Here is a 26246-nt window from a genome sequence, read left to right on the forward strand (position 1 = left end):
GGAATTCAGGGGACCTCAGAAATCCAGGCTCCATTGCCACAAGCATTGTCAAAACCACACAGAGCAGCAACATAAAACACAGACACAATTCCCCGTTGGCTAAATCAGACAGAGAACAAGGCTCTGTAGAATAGGAGGCTAGTAAAAGAGCAGGGAACAAGAAAGTGGAATGAGTGCAGCAAACTGTTAAAAATACTGAAGTGCCAATTGTATATTGACAGGCTACTCTCCAAATGCTCCTCAAACACTTACCTGTATCTGCCCACAATTATCCCTCTCCTAGTCCTCCCCATCAATCTCCCTTCCCTACTGTAGAAATTTAGACTGTAATCAAGTTAGGGCAAAGGCCTATTACTTTGTTTGGCTTATGTTCACTGTGTAGTGCCATGTACATGGATAGCGCTGACTTTGATGGACCAAGGGTCTGATTCAGTATAAGGCAGCTTCATGTGTTCATGTGACTTATGGTGACCCCTGGTGAGGTTTTCAAGGCAAGAGACATTCAGAGGTGGTTTTCCATTGCCTGCTTCCATGTCATGACCCTGGTATCCTTTGAAAGACTCCCATCCAACCCCCCTGCTTAGCTTTTGAGATCTGATGAGATCAGGCTAGCCTGGTCAGGGCTTCATTTATTGCATTAATTTTTATTCTGCCATTCCTCCAAGAAGCTCAGAGCAACATAGATGGAACTTCCCTCCTCCATCTTATCCTCACAAGAATTCTTGGAAGTAAGTTTCGCTGAGAGAGAATGAATAACTGAAGATTACCCAGTAAATTCTGTGGCAAGTAGAGACCTGAACCTAGTTCTCCCCAGTCCTAATCCATATACTCCAACCACTACACCACACTGGCTCACATCCTTTTAATGTAGGACTCACAGTTTCTCCAAAAAAATGGAAAGCTACAGGATATCCAAGAAATTTATTTTTGGAAAAATAGATTAGAACAACCAGTCATCCCAAGGGCTCTGAGGAACCATTTTTGGTAAGGCACGTGCTTTTACATTAATTACCTTGTTGTGTCATATTTCTATTTATCTTGGAAAGAAATTCAGAAGCCTATGGTATATTTACAATGCAAATCTGAACCAAATTTCAAACCTGCCTAAGCATCATTACGACAGACCATAAAACGTTAGGAGCTGTAGTTCTGTGAAGGAACTGGCCAAGTAATCTCAAATAATTTTTTACCATTCACAAATCTACAGTGCCCTAGTTATTCAGGCAAAATTATCACAGTTAGATCACTGTGAGTTTAAATTTAGAGTGTAAATGTGCTTCAGGGTCCAATCTGGTTCAGAGTTTTACTGCTCTATGACTTGCCTGAACAGCTTATGAACTTCTCTGGCAAAGAAATCAGTGTATCATTGCAACACATTCCCACTTCCTGCTTCTTGCAACATGTTCCTAAGGATAAATGAGATTTCAGGAAAACACAATGTACTTCTGTTTCTGAAAACACCCGCCATGTAGCCTGGTAACACTCTGAAACAGACAACCAGCTACCCAATGCTAAATTACATGGAATGTTCATGGAATTACTTTGGACATCGTCTCTTTGGAACCAAATATATTCCCCATGGTTTGACAGACCACAAGAACTTAATAATCCCTAGCCTCACCACAGAAACTCTCAGTGTAAAAAACAAATAGTGGTGACTGAACAACAGTTCCACCTTAAACAAATATAACAATGTCTTGGATAAAATCCTGCATACGTTATAAATTAAATGGAAGAAAATCCTCATTTCACTGAAGTCAGACTTTGTTACCAAAGGTCTACAAAACTGACAATGAGTATAAATCATACAGTGGATGAAGAATGGTCTGAGGTTACATGAAATTTTTATGTTAGGAAAGCTAAACAAGTCAATAATCGATGTCTCGATGGGTGACGACATACAGAGCTGCCAATGCTGGGAATAGGGGAAGAAAATTCTTAATGTTGTTCTGCCAAATGAGTGAAAGAACAATTCAAAAGATGAGTATCTACCAAGAGCAGTTTGGGGGAGGGGAGCTGTTACGTCAGAGGAAGGTCTGTAAAGCCCATCTCCAGAACTGCTGACACCTGCAGCTGGACTATACAGCCCTAGAACTGTCCATAATTGGGAGAGGTCTAAAGGAAGGACGCCTACAGAGACTTTCACATTGAATAGGCACCTGAGATTCAAATGGTGTGTTGAGTATAGAAATGCCATGAGGAAGTCCAAAAATCAAGTGGACAGAAGCAACCCTAAGAGGAAAAAGAAGCTGGCTAGGGGAGAACATACCAACCTTGAGGAGCAAAGTCAAGTGATAGTAAAGAAGAAAGAGGGCAATGTTTTGGATACATATAAAAGAAGAAGAAAAAAGAGTTGGTTTTTATATGCTGACTTTCTCTACCACTTAAGGAAGAATCAAACCGGCTTACAATAACCTTCTCTTCCCCTCCCCACAGCAGACACCCTGTGAGGTACGTGGGGCTGAGAGAGCTCTAAGAAAGCTGTGACTAGCCCAAGATCACCCAGCTGGCTTCATGTGTAGGAGTGGGGAAACAAATCCAGTTCACCAGATTAGCCTCCAACGCTCATGTGGAGGAGTGGGGAATCAAACCCGGTTCTCCAGATCAGAGTCCACTGCTCCAAACCTCAGCTCTTCCGACGCTGGCTCCCATGTTTTGTTGCATTTTGGTCCCTTGGGAAAAAGACTGAGTGCTAAACTAAACTGATGCTCATACCTCTGTCCCTAACTGCGGTCAAGAAAAATGAAAGCAAGGCAGAGGGTTGGATGAGTCTAGTCAAGCATCGAGTACACATGGGCTGAAGATGCAATGGAGCCATCCTGAAGTCCCTTGCCTCTGCTGAGACCTGAAAATAGGTAACGATGACTATCTATGCTTCATAGGCCTAGAGTAATTAATAACTTAGCTTTAAATTCGAACGAGGAGGAGGGTGTTCATGGAGGAAAAATCAGAACTGTAGGTCCAGTTTAATTGTTTTTCCATGTAACCATGTACTTCTTTCCTTTGCTAATGTATTTCTATGGATCTTTGTAGGATCTTTGTAGTCTATTATTCTATCTTTCAATAAGCCACTTAATTTGTTTCAGTTAAAGGTATGGAATCTGTGTCTTCCTGACTAGTCTATCATTTTCCTACTGATGTGATACAAGGATCTCGTTTCCATCCACCACATGGAAAACCCACCCTCAATCCTCTGCCTTCGATAATTTGAGGAGCAGGAAGAAAATTTCCCTTAGTCTCTATGGTCTTTACCTTAGAGATTGGGGGAAATCTTACAGCATTGCCTAGAAGTGATATCATTTCCTCCTGAAGCTCCACCCTCCCCAGGCACCACCCTCAAAATCTCTCAGCATTTGCCGTCACAGGGCTGGGAATTCTAGGTACCATACCTACCGTCCCTTAATGCAGTTTGCTAACAGACATGATTCAATGCATGCAACACACTGTGCTTGGTGTGACGTTTATTTGGCAACCGTTTGATAATAAATAATCAAGAGGCAACAAAGAAAACGTGTGTGCAAAAAAAAGGAATCAAGGGGAGCAGGAAATGCAGTGTCTTGTGCATCCTCTCCCTGCCCCCACCGTCCCATTTTGGATTAGCCAACAGAACTTTAGAATGTATTTCTCCCCCTCCCATTAATCTTGTACTTCCTGTCCATCTTATTAAAGTCATCTCCAAAGTCATTCTGAGAAACCAGCAGATGGAAAAACAGCAGCATTTTGCCTGTTACGATTATCGCTACAGAGGCTGTAGAAGTGCAGTGGCCCCTACAACAATGAAAAAGCAAATCATTGGGCAATTACAAAATTACACCGGGGGCAGATAAACGTGGGCCTCCAGCATATTTTAACAAAGCCAAGTTGCAGACTTTTTAAATATATGAGCTTTGTAAGAGCAGATAGAATAGTTTTGGGCAGTTACGAAATTACACGGGGGGCAGATAAACGTGGGCCTCCAGCATGTTTTAACAAGGCCAAGTGGCATTTTTTAAATATATGAGCTTTGTAAAGGCAGATCGGATAGTTTTAGTAAACAATCTCCGGCATGGTGGTTGGGGGGTGGGGGGAACGAAAGAATGCGGTATTCTGTCCCAGGCATCCGTTTTTCTGGGAAGCTTAGAGAATCTCAGTCACTTGCAGAGGCATTTTGGATGGCGTCTGTGGTATAACTGTGTGAATGGCTATAAGGCACTAACTCACTCCAAATTCCCGGGCTCATCTCTCTTTTTTTTCCAGCTCTGTGCCAACAAAGATGTCCTGCAGCATCTGTGAGCCAACACAGACAGCAATAAGAAGTGGTGACTTCAGAAGAACAAATTAATCACATTTGGAATGTGGGATACACTGGGAATGTAATGTCTCCTGTCTTATCAGCAACGTTTCTTTTTCCGTCTTCACTTAAAACTTACCCTGCAGACCTACTAGCTTCGCTCTTGCATAACTTTTCTTGCCTTCTTATATTGTTTAAGAATTGTGACTGAAGGGGAGCCAGTGTGGTATAGCAGTTAGAGTGGGAGAACCAGGTTCAAATCCCCACTCTACCGTGGAAGCTCACTGGACAGCCTTGGGCCTAAGAGTACCTCACATGGTTCTTGTGAGGTAAAAATGGGGAAGGGATAACTATGTACATTGCACTGAGCAACTTGGAGGAAGAATAGAATAAAAATGTAACAAATCAATAAAAAGGAGCTGCGGCCAGCAAACCAGGAGTACTCCCACTCTTTGACTCTATCCTCCTCATCTTTGGCCACCACCTCTGCCTTAAGCATCTGGCTATACTACAAGAAGAGACTCTACCGTTCAAATTCCACTATTGCCTACACGACCCAGGGACCTTGCTTAATCCCCCGTCACATGTGATAATGAACCGCACTCTTGCCGCTATGAATGTCTCAGATCCTCTGTTTATGAACGGTTTACTTGGGGAGGGGCCATGGCTCAGTGGTAGAGCATCTGCTTGGCAGGCAGAAGGTCCCAGGATCAATCCCCGGCACTGCCAGTTAAAGGGACTAGGAAAGAAGGTGGTGTGAAAGACCTCTGCCTGAGACCCTGCCAATCTGAGTAGACAGTACTGGCTCTGATGGACCAAGGGTCTGATTCAGTATAAGGCAGCTTCATGTGTTCATATTGTTTTACACCGGCCTCTCTTTCTAACATCCTCACCCCACCCCATGCCTACTGCATATAAAACCAGGCTCAGTGGTTATACACTTCATGCACCTGTGGATGTGAGCTCCAACTCAAGAAAGCTTGTGCCAAAATACATTTTGTGCTGCATGGCTCCTGTGCATCAATACGCTAACATAGCTACCCCTTTGGAACACAGTCCATGACATTCATACAAATGTGTTAGTTGTAGAAGACTTTCATGCCACAGCAAATATCACATACAAATCTGACTACTTTAAATCCAGCAAGTATATGCAGCAGCAAGTCACTGTTTTGTCAGTAATTGCCTCCCTGTGCTATCATCCATCCCACGCTTGATTTCCATCCTGTTCTTCTTTGGCCTCAGTCTCCCAGCCAAAGCACTTCATTATTTCTTTCTGGAGGGTGCATTAAAGAGGATTATTATAGGAAGGGAGGATCCCGGTCAGTTTAAATCATGGCTTCTTCTGAGTGATGGAGTGTAGCCATCTCTTTAAGAAGACAGAGCTCATTAACTTCATTTAAAGCAGAAAGTTTACAGAGTTCAACCGATGCAAAAACCCGGTCACCCAGTGCAGGAGTGCTCTGTGACTAGTCAGAGGTATGCACCAAGAGAGTCTTCCATTTTCATTCCAGTTTGCAGCAAAATAAACTGTGATGAGTCAAAACTGCCAGTTTTCCACTGGCAGCTTCATAGATCTTGGGTCTACATTTTTGTAACAATTCTTGGCTGGTATCTTGTCCAGGGCAGGGTGGGGGAAGACGGTTCCTTTGTTCACAAGACTCCTTGTATACCAACCCTGTGCCAAACACACAAGCAACTGCCTGATCCAGGAGCTGCCCCTGCTCCAGGCGCAATGAGAACAAATACTGTATGATATCTGTGACAGTTCTTAGCCCCTCAAGGCTGAGCTGGCCAAGCAATGCAGTATTCAGAGGGGGAGGATTTTATGGCTTCCTTTCGTTTTATTGCAGATGAGCTGGAGTCCCAGACCCAAACAGGGAACCAGTACCAGACAATTCTCCCCCAAATAGCTGTTAAGTCTGCAGGCACTTTTTAAAATGATCCAAAGAACACAAAGTTGCAGTCTCTAGACACATGCAATTGTGTTTTGCCCTAAAACTTGGCTTTGCTTTAAAAAAAAACCAAAAAAACAAAAACCTTAACCAGTAGGCACATGGGAAGGGATAAACAAACTGCCCGTTGACAACTGCAAAATCCTATTTAACTTTTTTTTTTTTTTGCTAGTTTTGCTCTGAGAACCTTCTAGCTCTTTACCGCTGTCTTGAATGCATTCTGGTTTGGGAAGAAACCCAAGAACTATGCTTGTTAGCATCATCAGGAAGAAAAAAGACACCCATATCTAAGCCCCATCCAAACTTAATCCAACACATGTCACTGGCTGACATAACAAATCTACCTTTTCATGTGATTTGTAGCCTTGAGCAGATCCGTAACCGTAAAGAAGAGCTAATAAAGACATTGACTATTTTTTTTCTAATGTCTGTAGCAAGACAGGCTGTCACTGGAGCTGGTAAAGGACTGGGAAATTCTGTTCATAGCAGACTGCCCCATCTCAGTCTCACAACCTTACAAAGGAAAGGGAGGTAGACAGAGGTTTAAGAAAAAGAAACAAACCATCAGGAACCCATGCAAAGTGTCATCCAGAATATTTCTCCAACTGCAAAAAAGCCCACAGAGAAAGCCATCCTCCCTTCTTAAGTGTCACACATCTTGAAATATTAATTGTGTTGGAATAAAGAAAAGATGCCAGTGTTTGGAACCAATTTAAAAGAAAATTTAACATACAGTTAGATTCTGCTCCTATTTTATGGCAAAAAAGCAGAGCCCAGAGGGTCTTCCTGGAATGTATGAAAGACAAATTTGCATCCCAAGGCAGCCACGAAACACACTGGGTGGCCTCGGGCAAGTCATACTCTAATTGAGCGTAGCCAACTTTACAGACTTGTTGCAAAAACCAGAGATGCCCACCCAGAGCTCACCAAATACAAAATTATAGCTATCTATGCATACAGCATCATCGAGGTACATGGTGCTACACAAAGTAACGACACGTGACGCCTTGAGGAGTTCCTCAAGGGCTTTCAAGGAAACAAAGAGATGGGAAAGGGCATGAACACGGTTTTCTTAGGGTTGCCAAATTCCTGGAGATCTCAGGGTGGTCATGGGAAGGGGAGGGAGATCAGTGGGAATGTGATTCCATAGAGTCTGCATTCTGAAGCTGCTATTTCCTGCTGGGGAAGTGACCTAGGTAGTCTGGAGATCAGCTGTAATTCTGGGGGGACTCCTCAGGCCCCACCTGGAGGTTTTAGCCTTATATTTACTGTGGCCTAGAGGGATCATAGTATGCATGTGATGGACATGTGTGTAGAAGACATGCTGGGACCCTTAGAAGAAAAGGGAAATGAGGAAGATGTTGCTGGCTTGCTGGCAGCAAGATATCAGCTTCTGAGGGCCCTCTGACTCATCCCCTCCCCCTTTTTGCAGGTATTTAGCATGGGTGGGGCCAGAGGTGCAAGTCAAAGAGCAACAGCCAAATAGCCCTTAGCTCTGGGCCTGTGACAGTCAGCTTGTGGGCCAGTCCAAATTCTGTTTGTTTCCTTTGTCTATTTATTTTTAGACACACACCCCTGGGGAGAAAAGCAGCCTAAAATGCTTAAATAAATAAAATTATGCTTGGATCTTTAAAAGTGTGTGTGGGAGAAGGAAAGAAAAACCTTGCGATCTACAACGAAAAAGGCAAGAAATTGTTTATTTTTTAAAAGCTGGGGGATGAACATGAGCAAGTGCCGTTATACCTATGTGGGCTTCATTTCACTCAGGGACAGGGGGTTATACCAAAAGCTTCACAGAAAAGGTTAGCTGAAGGACAGAAAGGGAGATGCCTATCTAGCCATTATGGAGAAGGAAGATGAAGAAGAGTTGGTTTTTATATGCCGACTTTCTCTACCACTTAAGGAAGTACCAAACCAGCTTACAATCACCTCCTCTTTCCCTTCCCACAACAGACACCCTGTGTGGTAGGTGGGGCTGAGAAAGCTCAAAGAACTGTGACTAGCCCAAGGTCACCCAGCTGGTTTCATGTTTAGGAGTAGGGGGAAAAATCCAGTTCACCAGGTTAGCCTCCGCCACTCATGTGGAGGAGTGGGGAACCAAACCCAGTTCTCCAGATCAGTCCACCATTCCAAACCACAGCTCTTAACCACTACACCACGCTGGCTGGAAGAGTGTGTCAGGCTCAAAAGCCTACAGGAGAGGACTGGATGGAGTCATTTCAAAGGAACCTTAATTAGATAGACCATCACATCCCCTTTTCTACTGCGCTTTAAAATCAGAGTGAAGGTCACCAAGCTCAGGTCAAATACAAGGAGGAGGCTCCAAAGTTAGATAGCAGCTACCAAAAAAAACCCACCTCTGTATTTGACTGATACTCATGTAATTGTTTGCGTTAATGACTGCTCTCAGTGGACCACAGAGGTCCCATCAGGAAACTGCTGGCATGTGCACGAAGAAGACCATTAAAATGCACTAAGAGCACCATCCTAAGTAGAGTTCCACCCTTCTACGCCCATTGACCTCAATGGATTTAGAAGGGTGTGACTCTGCTTAGGATGGTGTAGCAAGATACCAGGTTTTGGTGAAGGGGAAGCAGACAGTAACAACCCACTCAATCACAAGTAATAAATAGTATACAAAAGAGAGAAGGGGGCAAATACTATCTTACCTTCATAGCACGGGATTAGCTTCCTACCATAGGATCCTAGATTGGGTGGGATGACATTGCAGAAGCCATGCGGAAGGATGTACTCTGTCTCATAGTAGACGTTTTTCCAACGGTGTGCACAGGCCTAAGGAGGACAGACCCACAAGAAAGTGAATGCTCACACCTGGATCCAGTGCATCAATGGACAAAAACGGAGGGTAGCTTTTTCAGAGGGATGGAGGATAGGGAGATTGTTATACATTGTGTGTAGGGTTGCCAACCTCCATGTACTAGCTGGAGATCTCCTGCAATTACAACTGATCTCCAGCCAATAGAGAACAGTTCACCTGGAGAAAATGGCCCCTTTGGCAATTAGACTCTATGGCATTGAAGCCCCTCCCCTCCCCAAACCCCGCCCTCCTCAGGCTCCATCCCCAAAACCTTCTGCTGGTGGTGAAGAAGGACCTGGCTACCCTAATTGTGTGGGCATTGTTCTTCAAAAAGCTGCAAATCCTGTTTGACAAGAGGTAACAAAGAAAATCAGAGCGTAACACAGGCAGTGACTGGGGCTGTTGTGCAACCTACAATGCCCAATTTAACCTCAGAGGATTGCCACGTTCAGAGGCAGTCAACCTCTGAATCCCAGTGCCAGAAAGCAACATCAGGGGAAGGCCTCGGCCTCTATGCCCTGTTGTTTGCCCTCAAGAGGAACTGTTTGGCCACTGTGTGAGAGTCAGGATGCTGGACTAGATGGACCACTGGTCTGATCCAGCAGGCCTCTTCTTATGTCCTTAATGCCCACTTTGACCACAGAGGAGTGCTGTCCCCTTTCCTTTCTGATAGCAGACTATTTATCAACAGCCCAGCCTTAATTATTTTTGTGTGTGAAAGCCAGCGTGGTGACTAGAGTTGCCAACCTCCAGGTACTAGCTGGAGATCTCCTGTTATTACAACTGATCTCCGCCTCCTCAGGTTCCACCCGAAAAACCTCCCGCTGGTGGCGAAGAGGGACCTGGCAACCCTAGTGGTTACCTTGGGCCAGTCACAGCTCTCTCAGAACTTTCTCAGCCCCACCTACCTCACAAGGTGCCTGTTGTGGTGAGAGGAAGGGCTTGTGATTGTAAGCTGCTTTGAGATTCCTTAAGGTAGAGAAAAGATTCCTTAAGGTAGAGAAAAACCCAACTCCTCTTCTTCTTCTTCCACAGGCTGTCACTACATGGCTACATCCAAACCCCATGAACAAAAACCCTGTTACCTTACAGGGTAATGCTGACCTCAACTCATCACATGGGCGGTTAAGTGGTCCTTCATTGTTCAGGCCATTGGAAACGTAAGTCACGTGGAACTAGAAGTTATGCCCTGTCAGACCACAGTGGCTCACCACGAGTGCATACCAAAGCCACAACAACATGCACTGTGGTTCCACCCAGACGATGCGTGTAATGGAAGAGGAAGCCAGGCACCATGAAAGAGAGGCTCTCATCTCCAGTACCCTGCGTCAGTGTGTTAAGGGAAACACTGCTACTAGAAATATTGGCCCCCAATCAAGGTCTTATTAAGGAAGAGGGGATGGCACCTGCCACAAAAACACTGAACAGGACCACCAATTTAAATTTCTGTAAAGGAGCCAGTATTCTCAGCAGAGCTTAATTTGAATATATTCATAACTGCTGGGCAAAAACCATTTTCAGTGTATTTCTCTTCACCTTAGCAGTATTATCAACCCAGGCCACAGGGTTCATATTGTTTATTTCAAACCATGTAATACTGACAATCAAAATGTAGACATGGAATTATCGCTATGTGACGATGAAGTGTCAGTCCGTGCTTTTCCTATAAGTAGGAATTGTCCCTCTTGGAAGCCCATTAGGAGTGTTAAAAATCATTTGAGGTTTTTTTTTTACAGATACCAAAAATCTGGATTGATTTGATCTTCACTGACCCTCTTCCTTGCTCCGTTCTTCAACAAAGGGTAGTTCTAACATTTAAAACCTCTGAAATTCCCAGAATGATTTTTTAGTAAGTATAAGACATTATCAAAATACAGAATTCATATTAATCGAGTTTAAAAATCATATAATCTGCTCTCTTGGTGTGACAGTTTCATGCATGGAGAGAACCAGGTATCTACTAATATTGTTTATTTCTAGTATGCCGTGTTCAGCAATGTGAATTTATTTATTTACTAAACTCAGATATGTATCATATGGACCCACTATGCTCCTAGCCTTAAGCGACTGTATGAAGCTCTCTTATATCAGGAGGAATGCGTTCTACAAAAGATGTTTATAATGGCACTCGTCTCGACAGCCAGATGCATGTAAGGAAGCTTGTAAGAAACTGAACCCTGTTATTTGTTCTTTTAAGACCCAGTTATGGTTTAAATTCCCTACATGCTCTTCACTCCGATTTTCTCTCTCTTTTAAATCATGAAATATTTATATCCAGCGTGTTCAGGAAATAGCTTCTCTCATGCCCTGTTTCCACCATGAATACAAAACTCGGATATACATTTTAAATGGAGGGGAGAGTGTCCTACAGCTACCCAACACTAAGGCTTAGCTTTCTTCAAGTCTCACTAGGAAACAAGAGGAGAGAACAGGTCACAGAAAGGAATGCAGCTTGAAAACAAAGAAAATTTATATCCGACATAAATTGCAGAAACTAAATGCTCCTTTTAAACGATGGCAAAAGTAAATAAAGCTTCGTGCTATTATTGTTCCTTTAATGTATTTCTTTTGTACATTTGGGGAAACTGCCAGTGACCTGCATCAATTACGGAACTTCAACTCTCCCAAAGGAGAATAATTGACTGAGATGAATTGGGAGGAACAGCAGCATTTCACCAATACAAGCAAGAATGAGATTTTAAATTGAGGCCAAAAGAGCAAGATGTAAAGGAGGGGGCAAAGAATGCCAAAATTCAGGGCTAGCATTGTAAAACAGGGCCACTTGACATCCACGCTTCAAAAAAGATGGGTAAGTGATCAGGAATCAGCCATGGGAACATTCAGTCAATTCACTGTACTCTCCCTCGGCAAAAGAAATTCCGCCTTCCAGCCTTAACAACAGGAGAGCCAGCGTGGTGTAGGGATTAAGAGCAGTAGATTCTAATCTGGACAATAGGGTTTGATTCCCCACTCCTCCACATGCAGCCTGCTGGGTGACCTTGGGCCAGTCACAGTTGTCTCAGAACTCTCTCAGCCCCACCTACCTCACAAGGTGCCTGTTGGGGGGAGAAGAAGGTATTGTGGTTGTAAGCCGCTTTGAGACTCCTTATGGTTAGGGTTGCCAGGTCCCTCTTAGCCACCGGCGGGAGATTTTTGGGGCGGAGCTTGAGGAGGGCGGGGTTTGGAGAGGGGAGGGGCTTCAATGCCATAGAGTTCAATTGCCAAAGTGGCCATTTTTCTCCAGGTGATCTGATCTCTATCGGCTGGATATCAGTTGCATTAGCAGGAGATCTCCTGCTACTACCTGGCAGTTGGCAACCCTACTTATGGTAGAGAAAAGCGAAGTATATGGTAGAGAAAAGTGAAGTATGGTTCTAGCCTTATTCAACTTTATTCTGTCCTAATGGAGACCTGAATAGACATTGCTGCTGGTCCCTAATGAGATGCTACCTACTAAGGTGTTTTGAAGTTATACTTTTGGATACATGAAGCTGACGAAGCCATATGCGAAACGTGATTGATTATGATCTAGACAACACGTCCTGTCATCCTTTATTGTGGCTGTTGCTTGACTTCCAGCATACTGAAATATCTGTCATCCTTCATTGTGGCTGTTGCTTGACTTTTAACATACTGAAATATAGTCTGAAAAGACATACAACTGATTCCCACAAATGAAACATTCTTCCTATATAACTACTGGGCATATTGGACTTACATCTGAATGGACTTGAGAGGTTTCCAAGTCCTGGATATGCTGGATTGAGATATATTACTTACCTGTATCTTGTTGTATTATATTGTATATATTTATTGTCACTTTTGCACTTTATTCACTTATAAAATTAAGCATTGCATATATTGTTTCTGTGCTGTTTTGGTTCTCCAATACTTCTACAGCACTGAGCCTTTGTTTTCTCCACCACTACCTGGCAGTTGGCAACCCTACTTAAGGTAGAGAAAAGCGAAGTAAAAAAACCAGTTCTTGTTAAAGGTAATATTGGCACTGGCCTTAGCACTAATGAATTAGCCTGCAGATCCTAGGATAAAGAGAACTGTAGTAAAGGAGAAAAGGGATATGTTCCACAAAGAAGCTCTTTATTGCCAAATTGTGATTAAAAGAGAAACAGCATAACACCTGCACTGGCCTATCTGGCAACAGATCAGGAATGTCCAGCCTTGCTGAAGGCCACCTAAAATCCTCAGGTTAGCAGCAAAAGAGCAGCTATAGGAGGGTCCACTATGAATCAGAGCTACACTGCTGGAGAATTCATTCCCTCCCCACCATTGCCAAGTCCCCAATAAGAAACTGTCCCATCCCCCCCCCCCAGCTGCTTTTAACAAAAGGGTGGAAAATCAGAAACAATATGGGTATCGATGCTTCCCCCACCCCACTTAAAGCAGCCAGAGAGAGATTATTTCCAACTGGAGGTGGGGGAAAGAGTTCACACCCCTCCTTCCCAGCTCTACAGCCCAGATCCTTAACCGAAGCTTCCAATGGCTGCCTTCTTGCAGCTAAAATCCACATCTGGAGATCCGATCACTAATCCTCAACATTGTTCTGCGGTTTGGCACCAGCTCTCTTGGGAATTCAGTGGCTCAGTATCATGAATGCCTTAGGCCCATTTCAGATTATCATGAATGCCTTAGGCCCCTTTCAGATTACCGTTGTTGGCCCATTTCTGAGCCAGCGTGGTGCAGTGGTTAAGAGCGGTGGTTTGGAGTGGTGGCCTGATCTGGTGAACCGAGTTTGATTCCCTACTCTTCCACATAAGCAGCGGAGGCTAATCTGGTGAACTGGATTTGTTTCCCCACTCCTACACACGAAGCCAGCTGGGTGACCTTGAGCAAGTCATTCACTCTCAGCCTCACCTACCTCACAGAGTGTCTGTTGTGGGGAGAGGAAGGGAAGGTGATTGTAAGCCGGTTTGATTCTCCATTAAGTGGCAGAGAAAGTCGTCATATAAAAACCAACTCTTCTTCTTTTAAAGTGATACAGAGCTGGGCATTCATACAGCTCATTTCAATCCGTCTATGAGCCATCTCTAAAGAGCTCTGGCCAGTTTAAACACCACTGCTATTGTTTTTCCGCCTTTTTGGCAGTGTCTTCTTTTCTGGCTCCAGTGACAGGCATGTCAATGGTGCTGCTATAGCACCACAGCACTATAGCACAAATCTTAGAACCTTCAAAAAAAAAAAGCTAAAAAAGAACACCACATGGAAAAAAGTGGAGGGGGAGAATAAAAAAGCAAGGAAGAACTGAAAATGGTTGAAAGCACTTTTCATAAAAAGCAATAGAGGCCCGCAATGCCAACAGGACACAAGTGGCTTTGTCTGATTAGGTGGGGGGGGGGGGATTGTTCCCAGCCAGGAACCAAACTGGTTGTGTCTGAACGGACACAACATATCTGTTAGCAGCCCACTGCTCAACTGGATTATAAGGGCAGTGCGAAAGGGGCCTTAGTCAATGGCCAAAGTGAAGTGACGAGAACCTCTGATGAAGCTTGGTTTATATGCTCTATCTTCAGTATTCACTGGCTTGTATCCCTGCTCCCTTCCTCTGCTCCCCTTTAAATAGTGCCACCTCGGGTCAGTGGAGCCCAGTGGAGCCCCTCTCAGAGAATGAGAGGGTGCATTGAGGGGGGGGGACTGGAAAAATGGCCCCTGCCTTTCTTCTGCGACCAGAAGTGCCTACCATAAGCAGAAAAGTGTATTTCAGATCCAAGTCAATATACTTCTATCCTAATCTCATATACGGCTCCCAGTATTCTTCCATCCCAGCTAATGACCTGCTTAGTTTCAAGGTCAGCCAGCTGGCTTCATGTGTAGGAGTGAGGAAACCAACCCAGTTCACCAGATTAGCGTCTGCCGCTCATGTGGAGGACTGGGGAATCAAACCTGGTTCTCCAGACTAGAGTCCACTGCTCCAAAGGTTGATATACAATGTGGAATCTGAAAGCAAATCATTTTGTAGTGGATGGAAAGCTACCTAAGGGTTAGAAGGGGAGTCATATGGCTGCTTAAAATGAGAAATGGTGGTTTAAAATGGAAAGAAAAATAAGAAGCATGATAAATAGGGCAGGTGCTTGAAAGAGTAAGACTCAAGGGTGTGTGGCTTGCTTCCAACTTTTACTGCACTATCCCCTAGTTGCTTTTCCAGAATGAGTAAGGGAATGGCTTTTGCAGCCGTAACATTGGAGGAACTAGAAACTTCTGTTGTGTTATTGAAACACTTAAAATTAATACAAACAGCAATTCTCATGTTGATACTTCAAAATCCAAGAGACTTTTTAAAACTGTATTTTAAGCTTCCACTGTCATCACTTAATTAATCTCTGATCCTCCATTTAGCCTTGTATCTAAGGTTGAGATTGAACAGAACCACAGCTTAATACAACACCAGGCAGCACACTTGAAAACTGGTCTCTTCATTGGTTGATTTAAAGAATCATACCTTTAGGGCAATACTTAAAACTGTTAAAAGTGAAGCTTACTAACACATTTCACCATGATCAGCTTCCACTGAAAATGGCTTCAGAACTGAACTGAATGTCCTCCAGTTTTAATGGGTAAGCAATCTTCCCCCCAAATACGCTTCTGTCTGGTTCACATTTATCTAGGCCAGCAAGAAGTTTCATGAGGCAAAGGAATGGCACGGCCCTCTCTGATGGTTAGTTTAAAGATGGTTAGTTTAAACTGCCTCTCTGATGGCATTTGAAAGACCCACCCGCCCGGTTTCAAGGGACTCCCAGGAAACCGGGCAGGAGGTCTTTAAAGGCGGGAAAAGGCAGGTCTGGGGAACAACGAACCTGCCGAATTTATCCAGCGATCGCCCGAACTCGCCAAATTCGGCGCGTTGTTTTCCCGCCTTTTTTTGAGTTCGGTTCCAGCCGAACTGAAAACCCCTGAATCGGGGGAAATTCGGCTGTTTGTTCGGTTCGGACAAACCGAATCAACAGCCCTACCTGCCACTTCTGAAGCCCGTGTGGACTCCAGACGGGGCAGGTGGCGGTGATCTGAAAGCCTCAGCTCTGTGTATGTATTTTTTTGGTTCAGGTTTAATAAACCCCAAGATATTTGATTATTTGAAAAAGCTGAATCCATATATTCGGCTTTTTCAGCTTTCTCGAAAATTTCCAGGTTTATTAAACCTGAACCCAAAAATACTGGGGGGGGGGAGGAGGAATGGTGCACAGCCCTAATGACAGTTCCCTTACTGTCCCCCCAGAAGTATAAAATGTATATTCCGACCCAACCTAGGAAGTTCAGGAACTGAAAACCCCTTTGTTAGTACATGTCTGAATATGGCAAACAAGAGGCTGATAGGAATTCTCAACACATAAACTGTTTTATTTCACTTTTACGGGGAAATGATCAAGTCAGACTTGAAAGGAAGGTTTCAGGTTTAAACTTGACAAGAGAAAAAGGCAACAAGAATGAAAAAAACCATCTAACTACATACACTTGATAGTTTGTCACAATAATGTAGCTCTGTTCTACTGACAGAGAGATCACTTGGCTGTCACTCCTTAGATAAACAGGCATAAACTTATTTGACACAACATTTCTAAAGTCTGTGGAGGTAGGAACATATGCAAAGATTCCAATTTTCCTTTTTGAATTCTTGCTAGGGATCACCCCCTTTTCCTTGGAGCTATTTCCCTCAGGGAACAACTCTCAGTTTTACCTCCCTATCTCAGGATCCTCCTCAATCCCGCCCTCCTCTCATTCTCCACTCCCTAGCAGTCAACCTCTAACTGCCACTCTCAACTGCCACTCTCCCAGGTCAAGAGTAGAATTCATTTTTTAACCCCCTGTCAATCATGATTCTCAGACCTGTATAAGGCATTGGCAGTTAGCTGTCTGTCACGCCCTCCTTCTCATAGATTTTGCTAATTATACTATAGACTCCACATGGATATCCAAATATGGAGAGACCCGATTTGCATGTCCATACACAGACACACACCTTTTTTTAAGACCCTCTCAAACAGAACAAGTGATGGCCATTGAGATGGAAACAAAGGCTGAAAATTTTCTCCAAAAAAGGGGTAAATTTGGGTCACCTCTACATGTCATTCACAGGGGCCAATCACACAGCATACATGCTAACTGAATGGCAAAGTTCGATAATGACAGCCAAGGGATGATTTGTGTGCACTTGTGGTGTGTGTGTATCCATTTCCCAACCAGCCACTATCATAATTCATGTTGTTTAAATACAGAAAACCATAATCTCCCGCTAATTTTAATACTTCACTAATGGCATCATAAAAACATGCACTGCTCTCTTCTGTGTGCAAACTACAAACATACTGAAGCCATTCAGCACTCAAATATTTTATATTTAGCCCAAACATATAAAATTATGACCTGAAGTATAATGCATCTTTATCTCTATATTTAAGCATGTACTTCTAATCCTGTGTTTTTCTTAAAAAAAGAAAGAAATGAAACTGCGCTCATTCATAAGAACACAAAGCGCTATTCATGCCGCTCCAAGTCTTTAAGCATTCACAATATTTTTTTAAAGAAAGCCCTTAGGGGTGACTGAATCAGGTGTAACTGCTTTGAAGATAATTTCCCATAAATAAGCATTGTCCCAAAACTTCATTTGCCTCTCTCTTAAAGGAAGTGATTACCTCATTAGCTGGACCTTGCAGGCATCAATAAAGCACAGTAATTAAGGCATGTTAAGCATCAGTGACACTGTGACATGACCTGCTTCAAGGAGATCAAGGGCAGGATGGACTTACCAATATACTTCCTCCCGCCTTGGGCTGCCTTGCCAAGCTGACACCCATCCATTCATCATCTCGGTCCTCCCTACAGGTCTTTCCACAGGGTGCTCCTCGGGTATTACCTAAAACAAACGCAGGTGGGAGATCAGAACAATGTGAAAGTTCCTTTAATCTCTACAGGAAAGGCTCACCGCTAACTTCAGTTATTTCATCAATAATATAGCCTCCTGCATAAGAGCATACAATGTGTGGTTCCCACATGAGCCCAACTGCTTTCTTAATGAACCCAAGAGTCCTTCAGCATCTGCATTCCATTGGACTTCTGCAATGTATCTTCAGGATACTGGCTAAGGAGTTTTTTTAATGGTACAGAGATCAACTAAATCATTTCCTAGTGCCAATTTGCATCTTATGGTGAGATGGTGGGAAAGAATATCTTCTGTCCAATACATAAGAATATAAGAAAGGCCATGTTGGATCAGACCAAGGTCCATCAAGTCCAGCAGTCTGTTCATACAGTGGCCAACCAAGTGCCTCTAGAAAGCCCACAAACAATACGACTGCAGCAGCATTGTCCTGCCTATGTTCCATAGCATCTAATATATTTGGTGTGCTCCTCTGATCCTGGAGAGAATTGGTATGAATCATGACTAGTATCCATTTTTACCAGTAGCCATAAATACCCCTCTCCGACATGAGCATGTCCACTCCCCTCTTAAAGCCTCTTCATCCTCTTTTCATCCTCTCAAAAGGAACTGAAAACTCTCACCAGCAGTGATGCCCGGCCATGCAGGAATAACTAGCACTGCATGAATACCTGAAGCAAGAAGCGAGAAGGTAGGAGGAAGCAGTGAGGTCAAATGACCCAAGAGGAGTTGGGAGTTCAGGTTCCCCTATCAACTTCAGAAAGCATTTGAGTCAAGGATGCCAAGATGCTGTTCATTTAGGAGCCAGGAAGAGGAAGCTGGATGTACTTTTGACTCAAAAGGTAAAGGTAGTCCCCTGTGCAAGCACCAGGTCAATACTGACCCATGGGGTGATGTCATATCACAACAGGGATCGAACTTAGTTTGTGAGCAGAGCTTTGACTGCAGTACTGCGGCTTACCCCTCTGCACCATGGGGCTCCTACCTTTGACTCAAAACGTGCCCATTTTCAGCTCACTTCAGTCTTCTAACCACTGCAGAGAGGGGTGGCAAATTAAGGGCACTTTCTGCACAATGGGAGGATCGATGTCAGCTGTGGCAGGTTGACTGGCTGATCTTCAGCCTTGGAAGGCAGGGAATTTACCATCCCATGCAACTTCCTTTTCCCTCCTGAGCTGGTGGGGTTTAAACACCATCCAGGAGCTTCATAAAGTCCCATTCCCTCTTTCGCCTGGCACGGTTAAATCACCTCATCTTGCAGCCTTGGCGATCACCCACCTTGCTCAGATATGGGCTGCTAGTGACGTCTGTGGGCGGGGCCATCTTTGGGCAAATGACACAGCCCAGCCACTCTCCAGTCTTTGGAGTTCTGCCCCTTTTGACACCCTGGCTGTTCTTTCAAGGTAACTTTCAGCTCCCCCAGTGGCTGACGGCATTCCTGAACCTGCCTGCCAAGCTGGGCAGGGACCCTCCCCCTGACCACTGGGACTTTCCAGCTGCAGCTTCAGGGTAGATACAGTACCACTACTCATGGGACCACCAGAATCTTCAGAGCCAGAGCCCCAATGTAAGTGGATCCTGAAATCAGCAAGAGATTCTTCCGAGCCATATCACGGCTGGTTTTATAAACCCAGTTTCTTGTACACCCATTTCAATTCAAAGTCAAAGTGGGGGGCATGAGACATTTCCCATGCATGGAAGTTCTAGAAAATGTGGGGAAAGGAGTCTTGGGGCTCTTTCACACATGCTAAATAATGCACTTTCAACCTACTTTCACCATCGTTTGCAAGTGGATTTTGCCCTTCCACACAGTAAAATCTAGCTGCAAAGTGCATTGAAAGTGGATTGAAAGTGCATTACTCAGCATGTGTGAAAGCGCCTTCGGCTTCAAGCTTTAAAATAAAAACAGCATGCATACATACATACCTCGACCCATATCCAGTTCTGTGCATCGCCTTTCAGGGTTGGTGTGAACGCGACACTTAAACACAGCTCCTGGGGACTTAACAGAGGCACTGTATTTGGAATCTGCTTTGGGGGCCCCAACCAATACCCTGGAAATCAAGAGCATTGTAAGGTTCCATTAATATCATAAGAACCAATGAAAACGCCAGTTTCAGACGGACAGCTCTTTCCCTGACAAGCCAAGTTTTCCCACCAGCTTTGGGAACCTATTGCCCAGGCTGGATGTACCCACTCATGATATCAAGGCATTTAAACCCACAAACTATTTGAAGGAGATACTGAGCACTGCAGCAGGTCTTTCCTCTTGCCCCCCCCCCAATACATTTCTGGGAAAGACTCAGCACCAACAAAAAGCAGCTAAACAGATATATATATTTCTCAGTTACAAATATGAGCAGTCCACCCAAACAGCACATATAGATAGGCCTTTTTTACTTATTTGTTTGTTGTTTCAATTTAATACCCCACTCTCCCCGGCCAAGATTGGGCTCAGAGCAGCTTACAGGAGAGTAATAACCCATTTAATCAATAAAACCATTAAAACAGCATTTAAAATAGCCCTAATGCATACCTGGATGGCCCAGGCTAGCCTGATCTCGTCCGATCTCAGAAGCTAAGCAGGGTCAGCCCTGGTTAGTATTTGGATGGGAGACCACCAAAGAATACTGGGGTTGCTGTGCAGAGGAAGGCACTGGCAAACCCCCTCTGTTAGTCTCTTGCCATGAAAACCCCCAAAGGGGTCGCCATAAGTCGGCTGCGACTTGAAGGCACTTTACACACACACACAACGTTATAAAAACCAATTATCCTAAAACTACTTAGGCACCTCTAGGTGTAAAAAGTTTTAACTAGGCGAGCAGATGGCATAAGATACAACAACGGTGAGGGTTGGGAGGCCAGCAGTCATACATAGGAAACCATAGCTGTCCTCAACCATAAGCCTGGCAGAATAGCTCTGTTTTACAGGCCCTGCAGAACTCTTTAAGGTCCCGCAGGGCCCTGGTCTCACTCAAGAGGCTATTCCACCAGGCAGGGGCCAGGGCCAAAAAAGCCCTGGCCCTGGTCGAGGCCAGCCGGACATTCCTTGGGCGGGGACCACCAAAAGATTGGTATTAGTTGAACGAAGAGTCCTCTGGGGAACATACCAGGAGAGGTGGTCCCGCAGATACAAAGGCTCCAGACGCTGTAAGGCTTTAAAGGTAATAACCAGCACCTTGAATCTGACCCGATATTCCAGCTGGAGCCACTCAACTGTTTAAGCACTGACGTAATATGAGCCCGCAGCGAGGTCCCCGTAAGAAGTCTCGCCACGGTATTTTGTACCAGCTGGAGCTTCCATGTCAGCTTCAAGGGCAGCCCTACGTAGAGCGAGTTAGGATCTAAGTCAGGGGTCCCCGACCTTTTTGAGACTGCGGGCACATTTGGAATTCTGACATGGCATGATGGGTGCAGTAACGAAATGGCTGCCACCAAATGGCTGCCACCGGAGGCGGAGCCAGCCACAAAATGACTGACACAGCTTAACTTCAGTAACACAGTATAGATCTCTGTGCTATGGGGGCAGCTGCTGCCAAAGCAACATTTTTAAAAATCTGCACAGCCAATCAAATCTCCAATAGCCAACCAGAAGCTGTGCAGGGCAAAAGCCCTACCTGGCCCCACTCACTTCCTAAAAATACTTGGCAGGCGCCAGAAAAGGCGTTGGCGGGTGCTACAGCGCCCACGGCCACCATGTTGGGGACTCCTGGCCTAAGTAAAGTAAAAGACACTTATCTCAATGTCTGTGCTAAGGGGATTAGCAAAGTAACATGAAGCAGATATACTCCCCCCCTAACATATTCAGTACCAGTATTAACATATTATGATGCCATCATCCTGCTACATAATTTCCATATGCATATCAATGCATACTCCAAGATTTGGCAGAGGAAAGCTGGTATATTTGGCTGATATTAAAGGCAGAACTACAAACAAGAAATCAGAGCTGCTCCCAAAAACAGGAGCCCTGGTAAGAGGTCCCCTTTTCACCTCCACAATGCATCATACAACTTACCATACGTCCAAGCTTCACTAAGGTGAACGTTTCCTTGCCCTTGCCAGCAGCAGCCAATGAAACAGAACTGATGCGGGAAAAGACACTACATAATGGTGTCCCAATATGAGGTTCAGTTGCATTTACACATTACACAGGCAGTTTCCTCCTCCAAGTCCTGACCAGAACCATTAAGTTTCACTGAGGGGATATCCTCTGTCATTTACTATTGTTTTTGTGAAGTAAGATCGTCAAGCTTGTTAAAGTGAATAAATTGTATTTTTTTTACAACTGGACCCAGCAAAAATGATTTTTTAAAAATATTTTAAACCTTTGAATTCTACCTAAAACTACTAAGCACATTTACTCATCTACACATCGAAAGTGTACGTGCACATTTACTACACAGTTACTCAAAAATACACTTACAGAGATTTCAAAATTCAATACAACCCAAGTATGGTGATGAGAAAAAAACTGAACTGGGACCATTTCACAATTAAGCTTCGGAATGAGATACAGGTTCATACTGGCCGCTTCATTCTGACATGAGAATTTTAGGCCATCAGATGAGGTCACTCTAAACTTACAGGAAATTACTATAGTTCCTTTTAGATCTCTGTATAAATGCAGAAGGAAAACATTTGCTTTTCTCTTTTCCAAACCCTGAAGGTTTTAAGAGAGAGGATATTGTTATATTTTAAGGTGTGCATTTAACCAGAGAATTAACTCTTACACTAACATTTCCACCACTGTTTCGACACTGACCAACTCGGTTGATATTTAAAACAAACTTTAAAAGGAGGCTAAATTAACAGTTCAATTTCTCCTGTGTTTTAGAGCCTAAGCTGTCAAATCACAAGATTTGGACAAGGGCTAGAATCTATAACACAAGCAATGTTTGCACAAGTGAGAACAATTAGCAGCCCAGAAACCTTCCTTTCAAGGGGAGGAGGGGCTAGAAAGCCAGCAAACACAAGGGAGACCGAAATAACCACTTAAAAGACAGAGGCCGGCAAGCGACTCGCAGTCTCCAGTCAAAACGCCAATCATCTCCACTTACGCATGCAACATGAATGAGCGTCATTCATTTACCAATATCCTTGAGCGCTTCCAAATTAAACCCTGAAGGGGACACCACCAGCTTCTGGGGCACCAATTTAAAGTTTAAGTTAAATTGTGGAACTCCCTCCCCCAGGATGTGGTCATGGCTGCCAACTTGGAAGGCTTGAAGAGAGGAGTGGACATGTTCATGGAGGAGAGGGCTATTCATGGCTACCAGTAAAAATGGATACAAGTCATGATGCATACCTATTCTCTCCAAGATCAGATGAGCATGCCTGTTATACTAGGTGCTTTGGAACACAGGCAGGATGGTGCTGCTGCAGTCGTCTTGTTTGTGGGCTTCCTAGAGGCACCTGGTTGACCACTTTGTGAACAGGCTGCTGGACTTGGTGGAACTTGATCTGATCCAGCAGGGCCTTTCTTATGTTCTTAAGTGGCAGGTAAAGAAAATGTGTCTATGGCTCCACAAAGATACTGTGGGCTCAGTCCCTATGGTTTCAAGGGTTGCACGATCCAAAAAGTACAGGAGCTGGTCAGACTAGCAATCGCAGCCCCAGGGGCCAGTAATGGGAGGGAGCAGCTGTTGAGGAGGATGAACCACACACAGCCAGTGTTGGGAAAAATCAGGCCACAGTTTTTATTGGCTACAACTGCAAGAGCACTGACACAGCATGGGGATGGATCCCCATATCGGGCAACCAACCTGTCACATGAACACATGAAGCTGCCTTATACTGAATCAGACCCTTGCTCTATCAAAGTCAGTATTGTCTACTCAAACCAGCAGCAGCTCTCCAGGGTCTCAGGCAGGGGTCTTTCACATCACTTTCTTGCCCAGTCCCTTTAACTGGTGATGCTAGGGATTGAACCTGGGATCTTCTGCGTGCCAAACAGATGCTCTGCCATGGAACCACAGCCCCTCCCCGTGATATGACCCCATCCCCCAGCCCGCCTGCCAGGGGGAAACATGGAGTGACAAACCTGGGATCTGCCTGCCCATGAGCCTCTCTGTGTTTCCCCTATCACTTGGAGAGGAGAGCCAGCTGACAGCCCCTGAGCTGGGCTTGCCGCAGATCAGCCCCCACCTCCAAGACCCCTTTTGGGGGTCACTAATGGGGGAGGCGGGCACGCAAGCACAGCCTCCCTTTAATTGGATCCATCTCCATGCCCAAATCACTAACCTTGATGGAACAAAGAAGAAAAAGCTAAACTACATACAGAAGTTGAACTAAATAGTATTATAACAATATTCAGAAGTTAATAGCCATTACACAAAGGAAGAGTGGGTGGGAGAGCTACAGCTGGAAAGAGGGTGCAACCTTGGTGGCCTCTGGCCTTAAATGGGGGGCATGCCGCCGTGATGGACCCCACGCCACAGGTCTGCACAGCCTAGGGTTGCCCCAACCTCCAGGTATTAGCTGGAGAGCTCTTGCTATTACAACTGATCTTCTGCCGATAGAGATCCATTCACCTGGAGAAAATGGCCACTTTGGCAATTGGACTCGATGGCATTGAAGTCCCCTCCCCTCAATAAGTCCTGCCTTCCTGAGGCTCAGAGGGGACTGGTACAGAGCATTTACTGTGCTCTGAGGCCTGCTGTATACTGAAGGATCGTGCCCATACCAAAGGAAGCCACATTTGTAAAAACACTGACATAGGGTTGCCTGGTCCCTCTTCGCCACCAGCGGGAGTTTTGGGGGGAAGAACCTGAGGAGGGCAGAGTTTGGGGAGGGACTTCAATTAGAGTTGCCAATTGCCCGGTGGTGGCAGCTGAGGGCCAGCAGACATGCGCGCAGGCAGTGCGGGTTCACGGCGCACGCGTCACTTTTGGGTAAACTTGGAAGTGACATGGACGCTCTAGCAATCCCAGCCAAAACTCTATGGAAACCATAGAGTTCTTGGCCGGGATTGCTAGAGCGTCCCCAACCCGGAAGTGACGTAGCGCATCATGTGCGGGCGCACCGTGACAGGCGAGCGCACATTGCGCACTAAGGCCACGGCCCCGCAAAGCTCCCGCCAGTGGAGCAGCGGGGCCTGGCAAGCCTAATTTCAATGCCATAGAGTCCAATTGGCAAAGCAGCCATTTACTCCAGGTGAACTGATCTCTATCAGCTGGAGATCAGTTGTAAAATGAGGAGATCTCCAGCTAGCACCTGGAGGTTGGCAACCCTACACTGGCACCATATTTGTAAAGTATGTACATAAACTCCACAAGGGCTCATTATAAGAATCTGCTTTTAGCATTATGATCTTCCTAAATGTTGCAGAATGAAGGGAATAATGGCAGTGCTTACAAATTAAGCTAAGCGTTTAAAAACTGCTAGAAGCCACTTCACATATTACCATGAGTCAAACTAGGGTGTTTGTAGCAAAACAAATGGACGTCTACAGCAGGTGCACAGTTTCTCTGTTTTCACCACAGGATGGCACTAAACATACAGAAGAAAATGGCATTATTCATTAGGGGCATAATCCCAAAATGAAGCATTTCCCTGTTTTAATGGAATACCAGTAGTTAGACACATGCTTAAATGTTTCATATTAAAATTAGTATGAGATAAAAGTTGCAACCCTTAGAACGCTTTCCTGAAAATGTGGTGTAGGGGACAGAGTGTCATATTAGGATCTGGGAGACCAAGGTACAATCGCCCACTCTGCCACGGAAGCTAGCTGGGTGACCCTGAACCAGTCACACATAGGGATGCCAGGTCCCTCTTCGCCACCAGCAGGAGGTTTTCAGGATAGAGCCTGAGGAGGGAAGGGTTTGGGGAAGGGAGGGACTTCAATGCCATAGAGTTCAATTGGAAAACGGCCACTTTCTCCAGGTGAACTGATCTCTATTGGCTGGCTATCAGTTGTAATAGCAGGAGATCTCCAGCTAGTACCTGGAGGTTGGCAACCCTAGTCACACACTCTCAGCTTAACTAATCTCACAGGGTTGTTGCAAAGATAAAATGGAGGGTAGGAGAATGACATAAGATTTTTTGGGTCCCCATTGGGGAGAAGGTGGGGTATGAACAAGTCAAATAAATCCCATTGAATAAAATGGGCCAAGTCGATCTGCTGAAGATTTCCCCCCAAAAGTGCTTAATTTTGCCTTTGACACACATGTGTACCAAAACTTACAGGCATCATTCACTCCAAAGCTATACGTGCAGACTGATGCTAGGACAATGTAGGGATTTTTTTAAAAAATAGGAATCTTCCATTTGTTTTTCGTTTAACTGAATTAGTCACAATTAGTGAGATTTTTG

The 26246-nt window shown here is 44.7% G+C and overlaps 1 protein-coding gene across 1 annotated transcript in view; it reads right to left on the bottom strand.

Moving 5' to 3' along the window:
- ITGA9 (integrin subunit alpha 9) overlaps positions 1–26246 on the bottom strand; it is a 275713-nt gene that overhangs the window by 227850 nt on the left and 21617 nt on the right. Inside the window, exons 2-4 of the mRNA XM_056857744.1 lie at positions 19857–19984; positions 17800–17906; positions 8895–9018 (exon numbers count right to left, since the gene is read on the bottom strand). Of these exons, the coding sequence (XP_056713722.1) occupies positions 8895–9018; positions 17800–17906; positions 19857–19984 (359 nt within the window). The remainder of the gene's footprint in view (positions 1–8894; positions 9019–17799; positions 17907–19856; positions 19985–26246) is intronic.

Source organism: Euleptes europaea, chromosome 11 (assembly GCF_029931775.1).
Source record: "Euleptes europaea isolate rEulEur1 chromosome 11, rEulEur1.hap1, whole genome shotgun sequence".
NCBI lineage: Eukaryota > Metazoa > Chordata > Lepidosauria > Squamata > Sphaerodactylidae > Euleptes > Euleptes europaea.